Raw genomic sequence first — 27,767 nt, forward strand, 5'->3', positions numbered from 1 at the left:
CATACTTAACATGGCATACGGCGGACTGGCGTAAGGTTACCCCTCATATAGCAGCGGTAACCTTACGCTTACGGAAACGACGTACGCGACACAAATTCGTTCGGGAATCGGCGTATCAGGCTCATTTGTATAGTCAAATGAGACCTGAACATAAACGCCACCTAACGGCCAGCATAGTATTGCATTTAGGATCCGACGGTGTAAGTGACTTACACCAGTCGGATCCTAGCCTAATTCCGGCGTATCTTGTTTTGCGAATACAAAACAATGATACGCCGGCGGGAATTCCGAATTACGCCGGTGTATCTGTAGATACACCGGCATAACTCTTTTGAGAATCTGGCCCATAGATTTTTATTCTATAATTAGTCCTGCTTAAAATTATGTTTCTGGTTCAAAGTTATTTGTAAATGTAAAAAAAAAAAAAATGCTTTTTTATAATTTTGGGGGCTATTTTTTAGATGTGACAAAGATAAATAAATAAAAAAACAAAAGGAATTAAACAAAAAATTGTGGAAAAATTTATTATAACAGCAGTAAAGAAATAGCTAGGACAAAGGTTAATAAAGGCATTAAATAGGAATGCATTTTATTAAAAATAAAATCACTAGTAAGGTTGCTTAAAATGAGTCATTTACAAATCAAAGGTCATATCTAGAATATACATATAAAGGAAATAGTAAATGTTAGGAAACAATACTTTTACATTGTACAACATTGTACATTACAGCCATTACATTGTGTTTGCTATGTGACAGTTTGTAGACTATGGGCAGGTGTCCTTCTATACAGGAATGGTTGTATGATGACAGCTGCCTCTGCTATATAATATATAGCAATTCCTGGAATTCAAATGCATCCAATAAACATTTCTTTATAGTGGTTAATAAAACATTAAATTAAATTAAAATTACAATTTGCACTGAAGCATAATACACATTGTGATAATTCCAAATGAATTATGTCCTACAAAGGTGTCCCAATCTCCAAGTTATAATTATTGTTATTATTCAGGATTAACTGAGACTAATCAATATCTTTATTCTCCAAGAATAATCCATCCACACCCATTGCTTAAAGCGGAGTTCCAACCACAATTAGCATTTTTTAAATGTATGTCCTTTCATCCTGCGTTTTTATAATATAAATCTGGTCACTTACTATTTTACAATCCGCCGCCGATCCGCATAGATATTCAAAAAAGATAGTTTATAAAACTATATCTACATCGTTGTCATTTTGCTTGTGGGCATTGTGAAGCCCACAAGCACTTACTTCCTGGAAGTCTTGGATGGGGAGTGACAATTGGACAGCGCACTGCATCCTGGGAAATGATGACACACATTTCCCAGGAGCATTAGAGGGAGATGATGTCAGAATCCTAGGTGGTTTCAAAGGCAGATTTCGTGGGACCGCATAGCAACAGGCATTTCCAGATGAGTAAAAAAAACATTTTTTTTTTTGTTTTTTACTTTTTTAGGTGTAATGAGCACAATAATGAAAAAAAAAAATATTGGGATGGAAACTCCACTTTAATGTCCATGTAGTTTTTCATGAAACTGTGTTTTGCTGCTTCCTTTAACCACTTCAATGCCAGGCACTTGCACCCCGCTCCTGCCCAGGCCAATTTTCAGTTTTCTGCTCTGTCGCAATTCGAATGACAATTGGGCTGTCATGCTACACTGTACCCAAACAATTTTTTTTATAATTTTGCTCCCACAAATAGAGCTTTCTTTTGGTGGTATTTAATCACCTCTGCGATTTTTATTTTTTGCGCAACAAATAAAAAATGACTGAACATTTTGAAAAACAAAATGTTTCTTTGTTTCTGTTATAAAATGTTGTAAATAAGTACGTTTTCTCCTTTAATGACGGGCGCTGATATGGCTGCACCGACGGGCACTGATAAGGTGGCACCAATGGGCACTGATGAGGTGTCACCAAAGAGGTGCCACTGATGGGTACTGATAGGCAGTGATAGGTGGCACTGGTATGTGGCACGGATGGGCAGTGATAGGTGGCACTGGTATGTGGCACGGATGGGCACTTATAGATGGCACTTATGGGCACGCATAGGCGGCACTGATGGGCACTCATAGGCAGCATTGATGGGTACTTATGGGTGGCAGTATTTTTGATCCGATTTTCGGATCGTGTGTACGGGCCATAAGGCATGTCATACATGGGTCGGATTTCGAAAGAATTTTCTTTCGAAAATCTTATCTAAGAATTTTCGTTCGAATTTCGCACCATTAGTGGGGCTGTAGCAACAGTCGATTTTCGTGCGGCCATCAAATTGGAGCTATCGGGCATGCTGGACATTTTTTTAAAAAACAAACGATTTTCTAATCAATGATGGGAGAATCGTCCTAGAAATGTAATCGAAAAAGAAATGCTCCTGAGGCCTCGTAAACACGACCGAGAAACTCGACAGAATCCATCAAGAAACTTGGTGGCAGAGCTTTTTTGCTGAGGAAACCAGTCGTGTGTACGTTTTTCAACTTTTACTTAACACGCAGTAACATGAGATTAGCAAAAGCAGCCCCCAGGGTTGTGCCAGTGGAATCAAACTTCCCCTTTATAATGCCGTCGTATGTGTTGTATGTCACCGCGGTTGAGAACGAGGAGATTTGGTCTTGACAGTGTGTACGCAAAGCAAGCTTGTCGAGTTCCTCGACAAGCCTAACAAGGAACTCGTCGAGGAAAACGATGTGTCTTTTCCGACGAGTTCCTCGGTCGTGTGTACGAGGCCTGAGTGCAAGAAAAGGAAATTCCCAGAAAGAAAAGATTCCCAGCCACAAAAATTATTTTCTATAGCAACACGAGGTGAAATTGAAGGTTTGGTTGGCCGAATTTCGAAATCAATGGTGGCATCATCGGATCACAAAACGCACAAAATTTCTGATTTTCAAAAGAAAATTCTTTCGAAATTCGACCCATGTATGGCCAGCCTTAATTTGTAGAATGTTAAAGAAAATAATGAATTTAATCCATTTTAGAATAAGGCTGTAACATAACAAAATGTGGACAAAGTAAATCGCTGTGAATACCTGCTTGCAGACCGGCTCATGCACTTATACGCAAGGCAGAATGGCACAACTGCGCAAAGCAACGTATGTATAAGTTGCTTTAAATTTCGTGCCGTGCGTCCCCCCCATGTGTCACGGAGCTGCAGAATGGGGAGATGCCTATGTAAACAAGGCATTTCCCTGTTCTGCCTAGTGACAGCCTTGACCCAGTCATTGGGAGCAGTGATTACTGTCGTGTCAATTGTAGCCCAGCCCCCCACAGATTCACTCCCCTTAACCCCTTCATCGCCCCCTAGTGTTTAACCCCTTCCCTGCCTGTCACATTTATACAGTAATCAGTGCATTTTTATAGCACTTATCACTGTCTAAATGACAATGGTCCCAAAATAGATCGCTGCCATCACTAATAAAAAAAAAATAATAATAAAAATGTCATAAAACTATCTCCTGTTTTGTAGACGATATAACTTTCGCGCAAACTACCGTATTAATCGGCGTATACCGCGCACTTTTTTGCCCTGAAAATCAGGGCAAAATCGTGGGTGCGCGATATACGCCGATACCCGCTTTCCCGCGCCGAGTTTGAATACTGCGCCAGCATATACCGAGCGCAGTACACTCATGTATAGTCGGGCAGTCTCGGCTCCTCTCGCGCTCACTTCCTGGACGTACAGGACGTGAGCGCGAGAGTAGCCGAGCATGCCCGACTATACACGAGTGTACTGCGCTCGGTAAATGCCGGCGCAGTATTCAAACTCGGCGCGGGAAAGCGGGAAACGAGCGGGGAGGATGCCGCAGAAGGACGCCAGACCCGACGAAGAGGACACCCGAAGCCGCAGACGGACGCCGGACCCGACGTGGCCACCGATGGACGCCGCGCAAGACACCAAAACTGTAAGTACAAAAATCTTTTTTCCACAGGAATGCGAGTCCACTTTAGGGGTGCGCGCTATACGCTGGAGCGCGCAATACCCCGATAAATACGGTGATCAATATACGCTTATTGAGATTTTTTTTTTTAAACAAAAAAATGTAGAAGAATACATATTGGCCCGTTTTTTATATATTTCTTGGGCATATTTATTATAGCAAAAAGTAAAAAATATTTTTCAAAATTTTCGCTCTTTTTTGGTTTATAGCGCAAAAAATTAAAACCACAGAGGTGATCAAATACCACCAAAAGAAAGCTCTATTTGTGGGAAAGAAAGGACGTCAATTTTGTTTGGGTGAAACGTCGCACAACCGCGCAATTGTCAGATAAAGCGACGCAGGGCCAAATCGCAAAAAGTGGCCCGGTCATTTGTGGATACTTTCCGGATACACTGTAATTGTTATCACAGTTAAAAAACATATATATATATAATCAGAGCTTTTTTTCTCAGAAAATAGGTGCAGGAACTCAACCACGACCCGTTCAGATTTCACAAACGGTAGAAGGGTCTTAAAGGGGTATTAAATAACAGAATTGCATTACATACAGAGTGCAGAGTTCAGGGGGTTACAAAGCTGTCACTTGTAAACACAGAAACCAGACTTCTGTGTTTACAAGTGATTGTGGTGAGCAGGCACCAAAGGGTCTGAGCCAAAGGTGGTGGGAACTGAGTTCCCCCAAGTTCCCCCTGAAAAAAAGCCCTGTATATAATAAAATATATATATAAAAAAAAAAAAAATCATCATTGATAGTACTCATCTGTATTGTTAATATTATAATTATACAGGATGTATATAGTGCCAACAGTTTGCGCAGCGCTTTATTACATGAGGGCAGACAGTACAGTTACAATACAATTCAATACAGGAGGGATCAGAGGGCCCTGATCGTTAGAGCTTACAATCTAAAAGTTGAGTGTAAACTAATATGGCACATTACGCATAATTATAATGTACAAACCTTGACACAGGCAAGAGAAATTCTCATTCTTATAAACACGTAATAATAATAAAAAAAGAAGGCATGAGTCACAATTACGCACGCAGGGGATAAGAGGGAAAACAACTCATGCCCTACAAAGGGACTTCCCTGAACACTTGCAGAGTCTTGTGTGACACATTCATACTTCTTTCACTTTAACAAATCACAAGTGAAAGCAACGGCAACGCGTCTCCAGAAGATGGCGCAAGGCAGCAAAAGCCGAGCGTATGTGAAAGACACCAAAAGCAGGAAGGAGTGTTAAGGAAATAAGCTAATGAGCTACCTGAGTGTTTTCTCTCTACAGAGATGTCTGACACTCACACGTTTTATTCTCTCAATATTCATTTATTACAAGAGCCCACGCTGCAAAAAGTCTGCGAGCTGCTAGACCAGACCAGCGACCGAGGATGGAGGAAGCTTGCCCTGGCCATTTCCAAAAGCAGTCGCTTCAAATTAAGGTAAGAAGTACGTCTTGTGTCTGGGAAGGGTCTCTCTTATCCAGGTCATGGTATAGCTAGTAGTGGTTGGATGTGAACTGAAGAAGTGGCTTGGAGGAGCTACAAAACATCTTCGACGTTATGGAACAAGTCCAGGAGAACGGGAAATGAATTCTACTAGATATACGGCTTATCTTATGGCTAAGGGGCGTCCAGCACCGTAAGAGAGTGCTTGACAATGGAAAAGGAAGAATCTCAGAACGTATGTTGTTGTGAGTATACAACAGATCGTATATCATGGCTTGGAGGCTTAGGAAGTGTCTTGGAGGAGCTACGAAACGTCTTCAACCTTATAGAATGAGTCCAGCTGAATAGGACTGACTACTACTAGATATACTGCTTATGTTAGGAGTAAGAGGCGTCCGGCGGTGGGCACCGAGCAAGAGCGGTAGCACCGTGCAAGCATACTCAATGTTACAGAAAGAATCTCAGAATATATGTTGGAGTGTGTGCACAAGATATCGCATATAACCGACACACCACAAGAGATCACATATAACCGTCTCACCACAAGAGATCGTATATAACCGGCACACCACAAGAGATCGTATATAACCGGCTCACCACAAGAGATCGCATATAACCGCCTCACCACAAGAGATCTCATATAACCGGCACACCACAAGAGAGATCGCATATGACCGGCTCACCACAAGAGATCGCATATAACCGGCACACCACAAGAGAGATCGCATATAACCGGCACACCACAAGAGATCGCATATAACCGGCACACCACAAGAGATCGCATATAACCGGCTCACCACAAGAGATCGCATATAACCGGCTCACCACAAGAGATCGCATATAACCGGCTCACCACAAGAGATCGCATATAACCGGCTCACCACAAGAGATCGCATATAACCGACACACCACAAGAGATCGCATATAACCGTCTCACCACAAGAGATCGTATATTACCGGCTCACCACAAGAGATCACATATAACCGACACACCACAAGAGATCACATATAAACAGCACACCACAAGAGATCGCATATAACCGTCTCACCACAAGAGATCGCATATAACCGGCACACCACAAGAGATCGCATATAACCGGCTCACCACAAGAGATCGCATATAACCGGCTCACCACAAGAGATCGCATATAACCGGCTCACCACAAGAGATCGCATATAACCGACACACCACAAGAGATCGTATATAACCGTCTCACCACAAGAGATCGTATATTACCGGCTCACCACAAGAGATCGCATATTACCGTCTCACCACAAGAGATCGCATATAACCGTCTCACCACAAGAGATCGCATATAATCGGCACACCACAAGAGATCGCATATAACCGGCTCACCACAAGAGATCGCATATAACCGGCACACCACAAGAGAGATCGCATATAACCGGCTCACCACAAGAGAGATCGCATATAACCGGCTCACTACAAGAGATCGCATATAACCGGCTCACTACAAGAGATCGCATATATAAATGGCTCACCACAAGAGATCGCATATAACCGGCTCACCACAAGAGATCGCATATAACCGGCACACCACAAGAGAGATCGAATATAACCGGCTCACCACAAGAGAGATCGCATATAACCGGCTCACCACAAGAGATCGCATATAACCGGCTCACTACAAGAGATCGCATATATAAATGGCTCACCACAAGAGATCGCATATAACCGGCTCACCACAAGAGATCGCATATAACCGGCTCACTACAAGAGATCGCATATATAAATGGCTCACCACAAGAGATCGCATATAACCGGCTCACCACAAGAGATCGCATATAACCGGCTCACCACAAGAGATCGCATATAACTGGCACACCACAAGAGATCGCATATAACTGCCTCACCACAAGAGATCGCATATAACCGGCTCACCACAAGAGATCGCATATAACCGGCACACCACAAGAGATCACATATAACCGGCTCACCACAAGAGATCGCATATAACCGGCTCACCACAAGAGATCGCATATAACCGGCTCACCACAAGAGATCGCATATAACCGTCTCACCACAAGAGATCACATATAACCGGCACACCACAAGAGATCGCATATAACCGTCTCACCACAAGAGATCACAAATAACCGGCACACCACAAGAGATCGCATATAACCGGCACACCAGAACATTTGTTAACCACTTGTCTACCAGGCCAATTCTTTAACATTTTCACACATTTGCATTTTTTTGCTAGAAATCACTTTATAAGCCACTTTATAAGCTACTTTATAGATTTGGTGTAACTTTCAAACAACTTTGATGCAAGTTTGAAGTAACTTTGGATGGGTGCGACTTGGATGTGACTTGTTGTTCCTCTGCAAAGTCGGACCCACTGTTGCATGTAAAACATTAAGGTACGACTTCTAGAGCCCTCACGTTGCATGAAATTCGGACCAAAGTAGTGCATGAACTACTTTGAAGTCGCTGCGACTTTAAGCTGCACATATATGAATGGTTATCATTGGACTTAATGGGGTACCATTTGATTACAAAGTCACACAAGTGTGAATGGGGTGTAATTTTTAGTGCAAATGAACACAATATTATACCCAATTTTGGTAACATATAAATGTCGTTGTGATGAGTAAATAGATAACAAACATATATTTTCAGATATTTATCAATCATATATTTTCAGGAAAAAATACACTTAAATGCACTGAAATTTTTAAACACAATATTATACCCATATTTTGGTAAAATATAAAAGAAGGGCTTGCGCTAAGGAAATAGATACCAAACATATCAAACATATATTTTCAGATATTTATCAAACATATATTTTCAGATATTTATCAAACATATATTTTCAGGAAAAATACACTAAAATACACTCACATTTTTTGTGCAAACAAATACTATGCCCCAATTTTTTGATAAAATGAAAACAAACACAATATTATACCCATATTGTGGTAAAATATAAAAGAAGGGCTTGCATGAAGTAAATAGATACCAAACATATCAAACATATATTTTGAGATATTTAAAATTCATGTTTTCAGGAAAAAATGCACAAAAATGCACTGGAATTTTTAATGCAAACAAACTTTAGTGCAAACAATATTATACCCATATTTTGGTAAAATATAAAAGAAAGGCTTGCGTTAAGTAAATAGATACCAAACATATATTTACAGATATTTATCAAACATATATTTTCAGGAAAAATACACTAAATTGCACTCACATTTTTTTGTGCAAACAAACATTATACCCATTTTTTGGATGAAATATAAAAGAAGGGCTTGCATGAAGTAAATAGATACCAAACATATATTTTCAGATATTTATCAAACATATAGTTTCAGGAAAAAATACACTTAAATACAATAAAATGCACTCACATTTTTTGCGCAAACAAACACAATATTATACACAGTTTTTTGGTAAAATATAAAAGAAGGGCTTGCATTAAGTAAATAGATACCAAACATATCAAACACGTATTTTCAGATATTTTCGAGAAAAAAATATAGTAAAAATACAGTAAAATGCACTAAAATACTTGCAACTGTAGTTGCATTGAGCAAATAGATCCCAAACATGTCAAGCCTTACAATGGTGCATGCTAGTGAAATCGCAAAAAAAAAACATATGGTACCCAAAACTGTCCATAGGCAACGTTTTTTTAACATCCCTGGCGGTATGATTCTTTCAGTTTTTTGGTGCTGAAAGCGGTACCATTATTTTGCATTGAAATTTGGCGTGAATGCACTCACGAGCGCCAAAGATTAATTACAGGAGAATCTCCTGTTTACACAGCGGCCTCTTTAATAGAAAGTCCCGCCTCCTTTGATGGACAGAACAGTCGTCCAATGGCAGCGCGGAACTTCCTATTAAAGAGGCTGTGTGTGTGTGTACGGCGGCGGCGCTTGTCCCGCCTCCTCCCTGTCCCGTTCAAAGGCATATACATCTTTTGTGCCCCCGTTGCTGGGAGATTGTTGGGGGCCACAAAAAATATATATGTCTAAATAACCCGACGGGCCGTTCAAAACCGGAACGCCGGCCGGACTTTGGACATGCCTGACATTTGTTGGTTTCAAGTTAAAATCATATTTATTTATTTTTGCTAGAAAATTACTTAGAACCCCCAAACATTAAATATATATATGTGTATATATATATATATATAATTTTTTAGTAGAGACCCTAGAGAATAAAATGGTGGTTGCTGCAATATTTTATGTCACACTGTATTTGCGCAGCAGTCTTTCAAATGCATTTTTTTTGGAAAAAATAACTTTAATTAATTTTAAAAAAAATAACCAGTAAAGTTAGCCCAAATTTTTTTTTATAATGTGAAAGTTTTTACGCCGTGAGAATCGTGATCTTTATTCTAAGCAAAAAAATTGTGATTCTCATTTTGGCCAGAATCGTGCAGCTCTAATTTGCACTAGTACTAATGCACTTGCTTAGTATTGGCACAGATACCAGTATCAGTGCAACTCTAGATTAGACCACTGTGATAATTATGTACAATGTATCATGTTCGGAGTGATTGGGAGGGTTTTTTTGCAGCAAAAGATGTATATGAGCTAGATTCAGGTAGCTTGGCGCATAGTTTTGCCGGCGTAGCGTATATTTGGCGCGCAGAGAGCCCAGAGCAGTATCGTAATATGGTCGTAAGCCCGCCTAATTCAAAGTAGGCAGGTAGTGGGCGTGCTACATTTAAATTAACCGTGACCCCATGTAAATGATGGGCCGATCGAACGGCGCATGCGCGCGCATGCTCAGAATCACGTCGCATATACTCTCTAAGATACGTCGGCTCAATGCTTTCGACGTGAACGTCACCTACACCCAGCCCCATTCACATACGACTTACGTAAACGACGTAAAATTTGACGGCTGTTCCGACATCCATACCTTTGCATGGGTTGCGTCACCTATAGCAGGGATAACTTTACGACGGACGTACGCCTTACGTAAATGGCGTAGATTACAGCGACAGACGCAAGTACGTTCGTGAATAGGCGTATCTAGGTCATTTACATATTCAGCGCGTAAATCAACGGAAGCGCCCCTAGCGGCCAGCGTAAATATGCACCCAAGATCCGACGGCGTAGGAGACTTACGTCGATCGGATGAGGCCAGAATTCAGGCGTATCTAGTATAGAGAATAGGGCGCATAGATACGACGGCGCATCTGTTCACTTACGCTGCGTATCTGTAGATACGCCAGCATAAGTGTTCTGTGAATCTAGCTCTATGTTTGTATATTAACAAAATAAAGCCTCCAAAAGTCTGGTGAAATGAAAGGACAAAATGGGGTGGATTTAGACTGTGCACTTTTGCAAGTGTAGTTGCTCCAGATCTTAGTAAATTAGGTAAATCTTCACATTGCAAAAAATATCTAATCATATGCAAGAAAAAAAAACGCATGCGCAGTAGGGAACCAGGAAGTGAAGCCACAAGGCGGCGGCAGCTCCCGGGAGCCGAGGGAAAAATCGGCTTCAGGTGCCGACATCGCGTTTTTGGCGGAACTCCGCTTAAAACCCCATTTGCCATGTAGTTTGCCAAGGTAAGGGAGATTTAGATGTAAAGCCCTGTACACACGATCGGTTTGTCTGATGAAAACAGACCATTGGACTGTTTTCATCGGACGAACCGATCGTGTGTGGGCCCCATCGGTTTGTTTTCCATCGGTGAAAAAAAATAGAACATGTTTTACATTTTTCCTATGGATAAAAAAACGATAGAAAAAAACGATCGTCTGTGTGGAAGTCCATCGGTCAAAAATCCATGCATGCTCGGAAGCATCGAACTTCATTTTTCTCAGCACGTCGTAGTGTTTTACGTCACCGCGTTTTGGCACGGTCTGATTTTTGACTGATGGTGTGTAGGCAAGACTGATGAAAGTCGGCTTCATCGGATAGCCGACGAAAAAATCCATCGGATTAGATTCCATCAGATATCCGATCATGTGTACAGGGCTTAAGGGGTGCCCTGTGGACTCTGATGTAAGTGGGAGGTTTGGTGAGCAGAAACTTCTGTCCGATGGGTCCGCCATAATGACGAAGTCATGATAAAAATCGCAGATCGCCGCCATAACTAGTAAAAAATAAAAAAAAATATTACTAAAAATGGCATAATACTGGCATAATACTATCTCCTATTTTGTAGACAATATAACTTTTGCACCAACCAATCAATAAACGCTTATTGCGATTTTTTTTTTTTTTATACCAAAAATATGTAGAAGAATACGTATCGGCCTAAACTAAAATCATTTTTTTATATATATATTTTTTGGGGGATATTTATTATAGCAAAAAGTACAAAATGTTCTTTTTTTTTTTCAAAATTGTCGCTGTATTTTTGTTTATAGCGCAAAAAAAGAAACCCGCAGAGGTGATCAAATACCACCAAAAAAAAGCTCTATTTGTGGGAAAAAAAGGACGCCAATTTTGTTTGGGAGCCACGTCGCAGGACCGCACAATTGTCAGTTAAAGCGACGCAGTGCCGAATCGCAAAATATGGCCCGGTCATTGGGCAGCCAAATCCTCCGGGGCTGACGTGGTGACGTGTTTTTTTTTACAATTCTCCTTTTAAGGGGGTGTGGCAAGGGGTGTGTCCTATTCCTGTATACTTTTGCCGATAGGTGTCCCTCATTCCCATCTCAAAAGGTTGGGAGGTATGCCTGTGAATGTTACCTAGGGCATGATGTACAGCACCCTGGTGACCCCTCCCACCAGCCATGATCTGCCTGCATTGCACAGAGAAGCACAGAGACCCAATGGTGAGATCCCTGAGATAAGGGGCTAGATTCAGAATAAATTTACGTTGGCGTATCTATTGATACGCCGCGTAAATTCAAAGCTGCGCCGGCGTATCTTCTTTCTGTATTCAGAAAGCAAGATACGCCGAAATAAGGCTAAGATCCGACAGACTTACGCCGTCGTATCTTAGTTGCATATTTACGCTGGCCGCTAGGTGGCGCTTCCGTCGATTTACGCAAGGAATATGCTAATTAGTTAGACACGCCAATTCAGAAACGTACGTCCGCCCGGCGCATTTTTTTTTACGTCGTTTACGTTAGGTTTTTCCGGCGTAAAGTTACCCCTGCTATATGAGGTGTATCCTATGTTAAGTATGGACGTCGTTCCCGCGTCAAATTTTGAAAATTTTTCGTCGTTTGCGTAAGTCGTTCGCGAATAGGGCTGCACGTAAGTTACGTTCACGTCTAAAGCATTGACGATTTGCGGCGTAATTTCGAGCATGCGCACTGGGATTCTTTCACGAACGGCGCATGGGCCGTTCGTAAAAAACGTCAAATACGTGGGGTCACATTTAATTTAAATAAAACACGCCCACATCATCCACATCTGAATTAGGCGGGCTTACGCCGGACCATATACGCTACGCCGCCGTAACTTAGGGCGCAAGTTCTTTATGAATACGGAACTTGCGCCCTAAGTTACGGCGTCGTAACGTATCTGAGATACGTTACGCCCGCAGAAAATTACGCCGAGCTATCTGAATCTAGCCCATGGGTGTGTAAGCAGAAAGAAGGAGGGGGGAGGAGAACTGAGGGAGGTAAAATATAAGCAGATTCAACTTCAATTTAAAATAAAATTGTGTAAAATCGAATTCTGTGAAATGTTTGATGATTAGTGGAGGAGCCAGCAGAAGATGAAGGAAGACGCGATGGGAGGAGTCTTGGGCCGACTGTAGTGTGAAAACAAAGTTGCTAAATAAGAGGAAGTAGCAGTCAGCCTTGCTTCCACTTTCACATTGCCATACAGTGTCATGTGTGGTCAAGTGTCATGCCAGACGTGTGACTGCCAGAGCGGCAGCAGATCCCCTCATCACTTCTGAAGAGGAGTAGAGCAGCAGAAACAATAGGCCGCCTTTCTGGCCTCTGCTGTGGTTTCAGTATATTGTCTGTCATTGCCCAGGAAGAAGCCATTGAATTCAAAATCCTGCGGGCATGTACACTCACCGGCCACTTTATTAGGTGCACCTTGCTAGTACCGGGTTGGACCCCCTTTTGCCCTCAGAACTGCCCTAATTCTTCATGGCGTAGATTCAACAAGGTGTTGTAAACATTCCTCAGGCCTCGTACACACGACCGAGTTTCTCAGCTGGGAGATATTTTGTTGCCGAGGAAACCGATCGTGTGTACATTTTCGTTGAGGAAACTGTCGAGGATCCCGTCGAGCCAAAAAGAGAGCATGTCTTCTTTTTCCTCTACGGCAATGGAGAAATTTGGCTCGCTGAGATCCTCGACAGCCTAACAAGGAACTCGACGAGGAAAACGATGTGTTTCGCCCGTCGAGTTTCTCGGTCGTGTGTACGAGGCTTCAGAGATTTTGGCCCATAGTGACATGATATCGTCACGCAGCTGCTGCAGATTCGTCGGCTGCACAACCATGATGCGAATCTCTCGTTCCGCCAAATCCCAAAGGTGCTCTATTGGATTGAGATCTGGTGACTGTGGAGGCCATTGGAGTACAGTGATCTCATCAGGGGCGGATCCAGAGTCTAGTCTCGGGAGGGGCACTGCCGGACAATACGGGAAATTTATCAGGGAAATGACTGGTGTTGGCGCTTTAATCATCCCGGCACCATGGTTGTTATGGTGTCAGGATGATTCAAACGCATCATTTCCATTATTATATTGTTATGTAAAATGAAATAGTTCATCTCACCATAATGCAGAATCAATGTGTCACTTGCCACGTCACCTGCCACACGTTTGCGGATTGTCACGTGCCATGTCACATGCCACACGTTGCGGATTGTCACTTGCTATGTCACCTGCCACACGTTGCAGATTGTCACTTGCCACGTCAGTTGCCACAAGTTGCGGATTGTCACTTGCCACATCACCTGCCACACATTGCCACTTGCCATGTCACCTGCCACACGTTGCGGATTGTCACTTGCCACATCATCTGCCACATGTTGCGGATTGTCACTTGCCACGTCACCTCTCACACGTTGCGGATTGTCACTTGCCACGTCACCTGCCACACGTTGCGGATTGTCACTTGCCACGTCACCTCTCACACAATGCGGATTGTCACTTGCCACGTCACCTGCCACACGTTGCGGATTGTCACTTGCCACGTCACCTGCCACACGTTGCAGATTGTCACTTGCCACGTCACCTGCCACACGTTGCGGATTGTCACTTGCCACATCACCTGCCACACGTTGCGGATTGTCACTTGCCACGTCACCTGCCACGCGTTGCGGATTGTCACTTGCCACGTCACCTGTCACATGTTGCGGATTGTCACCACATCACCTGCCACACGTTGCAGATCCGCGGACCAGTTTCAGCAGTCATGTTCGGTCGTCTGTACAGCCGAGCGGACAGGATTCCAGCGTACATTTGCCCGCCGGGCCTTTTTCGAGCGGGCAAATATTTCTAAACTTGTTTAGAAACATGCCCGCTGGAATCCTGTCCGTCGGACATGTTCGGTCGTCTGTACAGACTTACTGTACATGTCCGAGCGGCCGCCATCCCTCGCATGCGTCGAATGACTTAGACGCATGCGTGGAAGCATTGACCTTCCTGCGTCGCGCACGTCGCCGCGTCATCGTCACGGCGACGGCGCGGACACGTCACCGCGCTGTCTGTCCGTGCGGATTGTCTCTAATTTCTGTCTGATGGTGTGTACAACCATCAGACAGAAATCTCCGACCGGACATGTCTGCTGAAAACGGTCCGGCGGACCGTTTTCAGCGGACTGTCCGGTGGGGTGTACAAGGCCTTACAGATCGGTGCAAACAAACTAAAATATGACACTGTTAGTAATGAAGGACTCGAAATGGGCAGGAGATTACTAGAGACTGCGGACATACTGCACAAGATTATCAGAGACTGCGGACATATTGCACGAGATTATCAGAAACTGCGGACATACTGCACAGGATTACCAGAGACTGCAGACATACTGCAGAAGATTACCAGAGACTGCGGACATACTGCAGAAGATTACCAGAGACTGCGAACATACTGCAGGAGATTACCAGAGACTGCAGACATACTGCAAAAGATTACCAGAGACTGCGGACATACTGCAGGAGATTACTAGAGACTGCGGACATACTGCAGGAGATTACCAGAGACTACAGACATACTGCAAAAGATTACCAGAGACTGCGGACATACTGCAAAAGATTACCAGAGACTGCAGACATACTGCAAAAGATTACCAGAGACTGCGGACATACTGCAGGAGATTACCAGAGACTGCGGGCATACTGCAGGAGATTACCAGAGACTGCGGACATACTGCACAAGATTACCAGAGACTGCGGACATACTGCACAAGATTACCAGAGATTGCGGACATACTGCACAAGATTACCAGAGACTGCGGACATACTGCACAAGATTACCAGAGACTGCAGGCATTACTTGTCCTGCGACTTGGGACTTAAACGTTGCATGACAAGTCTTACCCCATGATTTCCAATGAGAACCGTTCATATCTGTGCGACTTCAAAGTAGTCCCTGCATTACTTTGGTCCCACTTTGATGCAACTTGAGGTCCATAGACCTCCAGAATACACAGGCATTGCTTTAAATCGCATCAAAATTGCAGTAGAATTGTGCAACTTTCAGACTGCATTAGCCTGAAAGTCGCAAGATTCTGCCACAATTTTTTGGTGCGATTTTGCAGCGACTTGAAGCAATGCCTGTGTATTCTGGAGGTCTATGGACCTCAAGTCACATCAAAGTGGGGCAAAAGTAATGCAGGGACTACTTCAAAGTTGCACAGATATGAACAGTTCTCATTGGAAATCATCGGGTCCAACTCATCCTGCAACTTTCCAGTCCCAAGTCGCAGGACAATTTGCAAGCGGGTGGTGGTGTGGTGTTGACGGCCGATATTTTCCCTGCACATTAAGTATAAAAAAAGTATTTTTTTTAATAATTGGGGGGGTGGTCTGGTGGGGTAGTGTTACCGGCCGCTATTTGTGCTGTAATTATTTTTTACATAGAAAATAAGTGTTGTTAATAAATGGGTAAATGAATTATAAAAAAAGTTTTTTTTAATAACCGGGGGGGGGGGGGCGGTTATTGAAAAAAAAATGTTTTATAATTAATTTACCCATTTATTGCTAAATTGAATCAACTATAATAAAGAAACTGTTAATAAGCTTAACTGTTAATAATATTACATTTAAAAAAAAAACATTGATTGGGGGGGGGGGGGGGGGGGGTTGTTGCCTCGCATTATTTTCGCTGAATATTAAATGAAAAAAAAAAAAAAAAAGGATTAAGCAGGGGGGGGGGGGGGATGGAGGGTGGATGCCAGCAGCCGAATATTACATGCTAAAACTTTTTTTTAAAATAAGCGGGGGGGTGGGAGGGGGGTTCCGCTGAATACAGACATCATGACAAGCATGCAGGCATAGCTCAGCTTACCTGTTCCTCGGTCGGGCGCACTGAGCTCCAGCCGTCCCGACGTCACTTCCTGTTTTTCCAGTGACGTCGGAACAAGCACACAGACGAGCGGGTGCACACTGAAACAATGCCGGAAGCAAGTGGCGCGATGGAGAACGCCACAAAAGCATTTTTTGGCTTCCAATTCTGTGATTGCACAGACGTGGCGCTACTCTTTCTGCACTGTGCCTGGCGCCCGGCGCGCGGACACAGTGCACATATAAGGCCCTTTTTTGGATTTTTTTTTTTTTTTAAGGGACAGGTTTAAAAAATTTTTTTTTTTTTTACTGACTGGGGGATGGGGGGAGGCGCCCGGGCGCCCCCTATGGAAGGGCCGCCACTGGGTCCTATTGAAATGATCTCACCAAAAATTGTATTTTTGTTGCAGGGGAGGCCTGAAACCTGACTTGTATCTTAGGCAGACTTCTGGGCAAATTTGTGAGCCAATCACACAAGCAGGAAATTGTGTTTCTGGGGAGTGGTCGGCACTGTGTACAGAACAACTCCATGTAGCCATATTGCTTTGCATTTATAGAAGTATACAGTGGCTGCAGATCGAAAAGGAAAGGTCGTTTTTAATAACATTAAATTACAATGTGACTTGTATCGCATTTGTATGCGCTATCTTATTATTTTATTTATTTGCAATTTTTTCCCCCCACGATAGTGGATTCACCCTTTAAATGTGACAAAAATGCAAAACATTTATTAAAAAATCAGGAATGGGCAATTACTTTTTTCACAACACTATACATGTGAAGAAAAAGTAGATTTATTTTTACTGTTAACCACTTAAGGACCGCCTCTTGCACATTTATGTCGGCAGAATGGAACGGCTGGGCACAAGCTCCGTGACCGTGACCGCGGGACCTGCGGACCTGATCGCCCCTGGAGTCCCCCGATCGGTCTCCGGAGCTGAAGAATGGAGAGAGCTGTGTGTAAACACAGCTTCCCCGTTCTTTACTGTGGCGCTGTCATCGATCGTGTGTTCCCTTTTATAGGGAAACACAATCGATGACGTCACACCTACAGCCACACCCCCACAGTTAGAAACACAAATGAGGTCACACATAACCCCTTAAGCCCCCCCTGTGGTTAACTCCCAAACTGCAATTGTCATTTTCACAGTAAACAATGCAATTTAACCTCTTTCCCACCGGGCTTGTTTTTTTAGATTCAGTGTTTACGAGACTAAAACTGTTTTTTTTTGCTAGAAAATTACTTAAAACCCCCAAACATTATATATTTTTTTCTAACACCCTAGAGAATAAAATAGCAGTCATTGCAATACTTTTTGTCACACCGTATTTGCGCAGCGGTCTTACAAGCGCACTTTTTTTTGGAAAAAAATCACTTTTTTGAATTAAAAAATAAGACAACAATAAATTTGGCCCAATTTTTTTACATATTGTGCAAGATAATGTTACGCCGAGTAAAATGATACCCAACATGTCACGCTTAAAAATTGCGCCCGCTCGTGGCACGACGTCAAACTTTTACCCTTAAAAATCTCGATAGGCGACATTTAAAAAAATCTACAGGTTGCATTTTTTGAGTTACAGAGTAGGCCTAGGGCTAGAATTATTGCTCTCGCTCTAACGATCGCGGCGATACCTCACTTGTGTGGTTTGAACACGTTTTCATATCGGGCGCTACTCGCGAATGCGTTTGCTTCTGTGCACGAGCTCGTCGGGACGGGGCGCTTTAAAAAAAATTTTTTTTTGTTTTCTTATTTATTTTGATTTAGTTAATCATTTTTTACACTGAAATAAAAAATAAAAAAAAATGATCACTTTTATTCCTATTATAAGGAATGTAAACATCCCTTGTAATAGAAAAAAAGCATGACAGGTCCTCTTAAATATAAGATCTGGGGTCAAAAAGACCTCAGATCTCATGTTTAGACTTAAATGCAAAAAAAGAAAAAAAATTTAAACTGTCATTTTTTCAAATGACAAAAAAAAAAAAAAAATTTCTTTAAGACGCTGGGCGGGACTGACGTTTTGACGTCACTTCCGCCCAGCAGAGCTATGGGGACGGGTGAAGGAAATTTTTCCTTCACTCGCAACCCCAGTCACTTGCCGAACAGTCCCGATCGCCTCCGCCGCTACCGACGGGGGGGCCCTCTCCCGCCACCGATAACGGCGATCTTGCGGCGAATCCGCCGAGGAGACTGCCGTTATCGTGTACACCACCGCCCACTGAAAAGATTGATACCTCGGTTGTGGCAGCAGCTGCTGCTGTTACCGAGATATCCATCTTTAAAAACAGGACGTCTTTTGGACATGGGGGGTGGTCAAGAGGTTAAATTCATTTTTTGCTGTGAAAATGACAATGGTCCCAAAAATGTGTCAAAATTGTCCGAAGTGTCCGCCATAATGTCACAGTCACGAAAAAAATCGCTGATCGCCGCCATTAGTAGAAAAAAAAAATCATAAAAATGCAATAAAACTATCCCCTATTTTGTAAACGCTATAAATTTTTCGCAAACCAACCGATAAACGCTTATTGTGATATTTTTTTACCAAAAATAGGTAGAAGAATACGTATCGGCCTAAATTGAGGACAATTTTTTTTTATATATATTTTTGGGGAATATTACAGCAAAAAGTAAAAAATATTGTTTTTTTTTCAAAATTGTCGCTCTATTTTTGTTTATAGCGCAAAAAATAAAAACCGCAGAGGTGATCGAATACCACCAAAAGAAAGCTCTATTTGTGGGGAAAAAAGGACGCCAATTTTGTTTGGGAGCCGGGAGCCACGTCACACGACCGCGCAATTGTCAGTTAAAGTGACGCAGTGCCGAATCGCAAAGACTGGCCGGGTCCTTTAGCTGCCTAAAGGTCCGGGTCTTAAGTGGTTAATTACATTGAAAACATCAATATAAGTAGGGATTTTGATAATAACAAATATATCGAATTGTTGTTTTCCCTGAAATCAAGAAAAGATTTTATAATTTGAAAATGCAACACCAGTACAGGGGTACCTCCTGTTATTTTTCTTTTATAAACTAGGCCTTATTTTTTTTCTGTAATCTTCTGTGGAATATAACAATTTTTTTTTTTGGCATTCCTGTATTAAAACGAAGAAAAACAAGCTAGTGTAGTGGAAATGAGTAAGAGATATGATAGTAACAGGTAGGTAGTTTTGAGAAGTGGTGGGTGTGGAAGGAGGCCGTGGGAGGGAATGAGTGTATTTATTAACCACTTGTCAGAGATAGGAAGGGGGAAAGGGATGTTCGTTTTAAGGGATTTTCCACCTGTAAGATAATAACAATCTCATTTTTATATAGCCTTTTTATATATCTATATCTTATCTATACCACCATGAAGCAGTTACCTTGGTTGACATTGTCTCCTTTTATATTTTATAGCTGTACCTGGATATGATAAAGTTCTTTATATTTGGTCCGGTATAACCACGAAGCTCACGCACACCATGCACCTTATCCCTTCAAACCCGAACAGATATTAATTACACAGGTTTTGTTTCTGATTAACCACTTGCTTACTGGGCACTTAGACCCCCCTTCCTGCCCAGACCAGTTTTTAGCTTTCAGCGCTCTCACTCACTGTTGTATGACAATTGCGCTGTCATACAACACTGTACCCAAATGAAATCTTTATAATTTTTTCCCCACAAATAGAGCTTTCTTTTGGTGCTATTTGATCACCTCTGCGGTTTTTATTTTTTGTTAGAAAAATTTAAAAAGACCAAATTAAAAAAAAAAAACTGTTTTATATTCTGTTATAAAATTTTGCAAACAGGTAATTTTTCTTCTTCATTGATGTACACTGATGAGGCTGCACTGATGGGCACCGATAAGGCAACACTGGTGGGCACTAATAGGTGGCACTGAGAGGTGACACTGAGACATAACACTGATGGGTGGCACTGAAGGGCATTGATAGGTGGCACTGGTGGGCACTGAGAAGTGGCACTAATAGGTGGCACTGATAGGTGGCAGTGATGGGCACTAAAGGGTGGCAGTGATGTGTACTGATCGCAAATAAATGGACGAGAACTGGACAGCCGCACTCCAAAATCACTTAAAAAAGTTGTCTTTTTATTTTTCAACTGCACAAACAGTCACTGCAAACCAAGAAGATACAGTATGGCCGACGCGTTTCGCACTTACAGTCAGTGCTGAGCCATGACTAAGCACTGACTGTAAGTGCGAAACGCGTCGGCCATACTGTATCTTGTTGGTTTGCAGTGACTGTTTGTGCAGTTGAAAAATAAAAAGACAACTTTTTTAAGTGATTTTGGAGTGCGGCTGTCCAGTTCTCGTCCATTTATTTGCTATCATTAGCATTGCCAGCACCTTGGTGGTTCAACAACCCTTGATTGCTCACGGGGCTCACCTGGAGCGGTGAGATATCTGTCGATGTGTACTGATCGGCACTGTTAGGTGACACTGATAGGTGGCACTGATGAGGCACTAATTGGCACCAATGGTGGGCATTGATAGTTGGCACTCGTGGGCATTGATAGGTGGCACTATTATACACTGGTGGGCACTGATTTGTGGCACTGTGGACACTGGCAGGTGGTACTGGTTGGCACAGATGAGGCAGCTGTGCCTCTTCCTCTTCAGGACCGATGTCCCTTGCACATGAAGCTGGAGATTGGCTTTTTTTTTCTCGACACGCTGTCAGCGTGAGGAGAAAAAAACTGATTACCGAGCTTCTGTTTACATCACGTGATCAGCTGTCATTGGCTGACAGCTGTTCACGTGGTAAGAGGATGTCATTTCGTGCAATAGATACTGAGGGCACGCGTGTGTGTGCAGATTGGCCAGAGGGGGAGCCAATCCATGGGTTCAGCGGACACGATGTCCACCGAGACCCGCCAATCGTTCCCCAGAGAGGCAGAACGGAGATCTGCTTATGTAAACCAGGCAGACCGCCGTTCTGACAGGGAAGTACACACGTGATTTTGTGCACAGGGTCTGGGGCTCATGTGCGCGCTGCTGGCAACCTCTCCCGCTGTGATTGGACAATTGGCCGATAGTTGACAGGAGAGGCAGAATGGACCTGCTAAGCAGGAACACAGTTTTTTGTATATAGAGCAAAAAATAAAACCACAGAGGTGATCAAATACTACCAAAAAAATCTCTTTTTGTGGGGAAAAAGGGACATCAATTTTATTTGGGTACAACATCGCACGACCGCGCAATTGTCAGTTAAAGTAACGCAGTGCCGTATCACAAAAAATGGCCTGTCACCTTCCGGGGCTGAAATAGTTAACTATGACTCTATAGGCCACAAACAGTATTCAATGCAATGTGGCCACACCCATATTTCATTGTACCTTGCTACAGTACATGTGATACACATATCAAATTGTTTACACTGGAAAGTATTCTAATAGCCATAACAGGCATGTTCAACTCAAGCTTAAACTTGGGCCAGATGGAATGGAATTTAAGGGGTCTATGTATAAAAAATGTTCTTTGCTTGCAAAAGTCCCAAATATTACCCTTAATGTTTGTAATATGCAATGTCCCAATAGCCTTATGGAGCAGAGGAGGTGTTTTCTTAGCTAAGCACACTCTCCTACCTGCATGCCTAAGATGTTTTTTGTAATAATTTCTCAATACAATAAAGCATAGAGACCAGTGGCGACCGCTCATGCCCCTAATCTAAATGTGGGTGCCGGACGCATGAATTTAGAGTTAAAATTTTTTTTTTAAGCACATGATTAGAGCCGGGCGCTGTAATTGGCTTAAAAAAAGGGTGGGCTCAGGGCGCAGAGCACTGCGCCCTGAGCCCACCCAGTTGTGTGACATTATCAAATAAAAATTCGCTACTGTCTTCCTGTTTTTCCTCCTGGACAAACAGCGAGTCCCAAGACCCCATTGGCTGGATTCCAGGACTTCTGATTAGCCGGGAGGAAACCGCCGTGACTCAGGGCCAGGACTAGGGGAGAGAGACACAGGGATAAAGGTACGTGGGGGGCTGGCGGGTGACGGGCGAGCGAACCGCTGGTTGACGGGGTGGGTAGCGGCAATCAATTAAGCGACTAGGGGGAGGGAGGTTTGGTGGTGGTCGGATGGATGGATGGGGGGCTGGCTGGGTGGTGGGCGCTGGCCGCCTCCTAGGAAATTTGAGAACCAGCCAACACTCCGATGGCGACATGAATGAATGGGTGGATGGGGGAGCTTGCTTTGAATATTGAAAATTAATTAAATAGCATTTTTGGTTTGTGGTGTTCAGATGTAGTGTAGTTGTGCTTTAACCGCAATGTAGTCTGCAGGGATGCCACACACCTGGATGTGCACAGATCAGCAGTTCACATATTGTATGTATTCTAGCTGTGAATGTAGCTATCTACTTGGAGCATAGCTTTAGAAGTGATTCATGACCCAACCTTCTACCAAAGGAGTCTAGAAAGTTTTAGCCTGGGGCCACGTATCAATAACCGGGGCCACGTATCAATAACCGGGCCCCCGGGGAGGAGACACACACCAGAAGTAATGAAGACACAATAATTTATCATTTTGTTTTCATTCTCCGAATCACAAGAGTCACAAATTTCAACAAATCCAAAATAAATGACTGTATAATAAAAACAGCAAATTCATTAATTTTCATTTGTTTCATTCAGACGACAAGATGCGATCGTTTGGGCCTTTTGTTAAAGTGGGGGTTCACCCTAAAAAAAAAAAATCTTTATCTACCATACAAACGAGCATACTAGCATCAGCTACAGTATGCCTTTTTTTTTGCGCTGTACTTACGGTTTAATCCGTAACTTTCGTTTCAGACTCTGGCCGGGAAATGGGCGTTCCTATGAAGAGGGGTACATGATTGACGTCCAGCTATGGCGCGAAAAGCCGAAATAGGACTCGGACATATACGGCGCCTGCGCAGTCAGCTCCTAGTCTGTGCGCAGGCGCCGTATAGCGCCTTGAAGAGCCGAGTCCTACTCCGGCTATTTTCGGAACGTGTGACGCGCCATAGCCGGCCGTCAATCATGTTCCACTCTTCATAGGAACGCCTACTCCCCGCGGGGAGTCTGAAACGAAAGTTACGGATTAAACCGTAAGTACAGCGCAAAACAAAAACAAAAAGGGCATACTGTAGCTGATGCTAGTATGCTAGTTTGGATGGTACAAAGTTGTGTTTTTGGGTGAACCTCCGCTTTAATGTTTGAAGCATCCCAAGTAACATAATGACATAACGAATGATCCGAATTGACTTTCATTTTTATTCTAGTGAGTGTAGCGTGAATTATAAAAAATGCACTATATAATACAAATGGACTTTGTAGGCACGAATGAAAGGATAAAACATTTTAATAATCACAAGATATCACATATACACAATATACAAATATAGCAAATAGAAAAGGCCTAGTGGTTTCCCACAGAGATTGCTGCAAAACTGTAGAAGGAGACGAAGCCCAACGCTGAGTAAGAATTATCTCTTGGGGTATATTCACGGGGTCCTTGAAAAGTATAAATTTGGCTCTACATGTTTCGTGAGCAGAAATGTCGCTTCTTCAGGAGCAAATAAATTGGTGCAATGCATATTAAATGGAAGCATATTGCAATAAATTGTTATTGACATTTGGCATGTCATTTTTGTTTGAGGGGGGGGGGGTACCCTGATTTTACAGGCACCCGCCCACTTCCTCCCCTGGTGCCGCGGTGCCAGAAGGAAGATCACCCCCGCAATCTTCTGGGACACGTCACAGGTCCAAGAAGATTTCCCAGCCATTCAAAAGCGCAGCGTCACTCCCGCCCGGCTGTGAAGCCACAGCCGGGCGCCCACAGTAAGAATGCCGGTGCCACAGAGAGGAGGAGGAAACAAGTGAGGCTTCTTGCGCCCGCATTGCTGCACTGTGGGACAGATGAGTGCCCAATTATTAAAAGTCAGCAGCTACACTTTTTGTAGCTGTTGACTTTTAAATGGGTGGAACTCAGTTTAAAAAGCGGGAGTTCACCCAAATTTTTTTTTTAACATTAGATTGAGGCTCATTTTGTCAAGAGGATTCGGGTGTTTTTTTTTAAATCGAAGCAGTACTTACCGTTTTAGAGATAGATCTTCTCCGCCGCTTCCGGGTATGGTCTTCGGGACTGGGCGTTCCTATTTGATTGACAGGCTTCCGACAGTTGCATACATCGCGTCACGAGTAGCCGAAAGAAGCCGAACGTCGGTGCGGCTCTTTACTGCGCCTGCGCACCGACATTCGGCTACTTTCGGAAAATCGTCGGAAGCCTATCAATCAAATAGGAACGCCCAGTCCCGCAGCCCATACCGGAAGCGGCGGAGAAGATCGCTCTCTAAAACGGTAAGTACTGCTTCGATTTAAAAAAAAACACCCGATTCCCACAAAACTAGCCTCAATCTAATGATAAAAATGTACTTTTTGGGTGAACCTCCACTTTAAGGCTTTACAACCACTTTAAATGCAGCTAAAGATAAATAATTGATAGAGTGCTAAAAGTGTAAAAATGATGCAAAGTCACTTAAATCATAAATAGCACAATAAATTATACCGCATCAATATCCATAAATCATAAAAAAAAGTCCTTTGTTAAAAGAGAAAGAATGTTATGAAAACTTATTTTTTCTTGTAAAAAAGTAAAACATCTTTGTGAAAAAGTTTATATATACACCATAAAATTCCGGGAACACTCACCAGAGTTCAATGAACCTTACATACAATACACTAAGACAGCCCTCAAAATTTCCACTCGCCTACTAGCATTTGGCGAGTGGATTTAAGCTGGGGGCGAGTGATGACAGGGCTGCATGACCAATCTCCCTCCAATCTGTGCCTACACTTAGATTCCAGATGAGATTGGTGGCCGAAGAGGAAAGGTGCATGCTCGGGAAAAGTAGTCTGGTGAGCCGCGCACAGGCAGAGCAGTACACAGGTGCTCTCCTTACAATTCTCATTAAGCCATGGGACCCAACAGTATGACCTCTCTGAGCCTGCCCCCGGGCCCCGACCAATGTAGCTGGAGAGCAGAAAGTAATGAGTGAGGTGGAGGATTGCAAAAATTACCACTCCGGTGCAGCGCTCACTGAAAGTTGCCCTGACATGAGAGTGGCAGCCTTCTAGTTTGTGCAGTTTTCTTCTCCTTGTGCTCTATGTAAGTGTCCAACAGTTTAGCCTGAGCACTGTGAACAGACTGGTCTCAATGTGTGCTGTGCGCTGTGCTATGGTGTCAATGGCTGTGCAGTTGTGTGGATCTCAGCGCTGGATTGTACTCCCTCCCGCTGTGCTGCACCTCCTGTCCTCACTGACAGCCTGAATAAAAGGGGGAAGTGGGGACATGCAAGCGTGGAGCCGCACACACAGGCTCCTGATGATGAGATGAATGGGAGAGAGAGAGAGGATGGATGGGAGTTGCAGAGGAGACAGCAAGAGAATGGGGAAGAGACCCAGTTCTAGTGTCCCGTCCCTCTGGTCTGCCCCCAGTGCCCTGTCCCTCTGGTCTGCCCCCAGTGCCCCGTCCCTCTGGTCTGCCCCCAGTGCCCTGTCTCATTTTGTTAAAGTTGTTGTTGGTAATATTTAATTTTGTAACTTGATTCTGCATAAAACATTGTCATTCCATGAGATAATCTACGAGGGCATGTTTACGTGTGCAATTAGGCGCAGGGCAGTGTATGAATTAGGTGGGGCAACTGGTGGCGAGTAACTCTTGAGGCCTGGCTAGTAGCTCAGGACTTGAAATTTTGAGCCCTGCACTAAGATCTCATAAAGCTGGTTTCCAGCAAAAAGCCTCTTATATTTATCTTCATAAACGGGTTTATTTAGTAAAGGTAAATAGACTGCAAGTGCTATTGTTCCAGGGCTTAGTAAATGAGATGAAGCTTCGCTTTGCAAAGTATACCCAATCACATGCAAGGAAAAATAAAGGCATTTACCAAGATCTGGAGCTACTGCACTTGCAAAGTGATCAGTCTAGTTGCCTTTAGTAAATGAACCCCATTGCCTCCAAATATATATTGCAGTCCCCCAAGAAAGAGATACAAATACTCCAAATGGTGTTATACTATGAAAAAAAAATATTTTATTATATAATCCTTTAATTGTACCCAATTCCAGTATGTTCTATCAGCACCTGTCTGATCTCTTTTGCTACCATCTCCACTCCACAGCCGATCACTCAATTCCTTTTAATGTCTCTCCCTCCCTGTCATAGAGGTGTGCACAGCAAGCCGATCCTGCCAACAGGCGACTACTGTGGGTATCATATTACTACCACGATCACTTGGAATTCCAGAGATTCCATAATCATTGAGGGTCAGTAGCACGTTACACCCCCCACCTAAAAAAAAATATTCAAAAATCATTGATGGTCAGTTGCACTTTATATCCCCCACCTTAAAAACATATTCAAAAATCATTGATGATCAGTAGCACTTTATACCCCCACCTTTAACCGCTTTCTTACTGGGCACATAAACCCCCTTCGTTCCCAGGCGAAATTTCAGCTTCCGGCACCGCATCGCTTTAACTGACATTTGCGCAGTCGTGCGACGTGGCTCCCAAACAAAATTGACGTCCTTTTTTCCCCACAAATAGAGCTTTATTTTGGTGGTATTTGATCAGCTCTGCGGTTTTTATTTTTTGCGCTATAAACAAAAAAAGAGCGACAATTTAAAAAAAATATATATATTTTTTACTTATTGCTATATTAAATATCCCAATTTTTTTTTAAAAAAAAGATTTTTTTTCTCAGTTAAGGCCGATACGTATTTTTCGACGTATTTTTGTATTTTGCTGTGTTGGGTCTGGTTTGCGCAAAAGTTATAGCGCCTACAAAATGGGGAACAGAATTATGATTTTTTTTATTATTATTTTTTTTACTAGTAATGGCGGCGATCTGCGATTTTTATTGGGACTGCGATATTGCGGCGGACGTATCGGACACTTTTGACACAAATTTGGGACCATTCAC

General features: G+C 43.0%; 1 protein-coding gene across 2 annotated transcripts in view; it reads left to right on the top strand.

Annotated features, from left to right (window-relative positions):
• Positions 1–5,100: 5,100 nt before the first annotated feature.
• MALT1 (MALT1 paracaspase) overlaps positions 5,101–27,767 on the top strand; it is a 175,933-nt gene continuing 153,266 nt past the window's right edge. The window contains exon 1 of one of the 2 annotated variants that reach the window (XM_040337760.1): positions 5,101–5,399. In XM_040337760.1, the coding sequence (XP_040193694.1) occupies positions 5,248–5,399 (152 nt within the window). In that variant the 5' untranslated portion in view covers positions 5,101–5,247. The remainder of the gene's footprint in view (positions 5,400–27,767) is intronic. The other variant, XM_040337753.1, reaches the window with a different exon arrangement.

Source organism: Rana temporaria, chromosome 1, assembly GCF_905171775.1.
Source record: "Rana temporaria chromosome 1, aRanTem1.1, whole genome shotgun sequence".
Classification (NCBI taxonomy): Eukaryota; Metazoa; Chordata; class Amphibia; order Anura; family Ranidae; genus Rana; species Rana temporaria.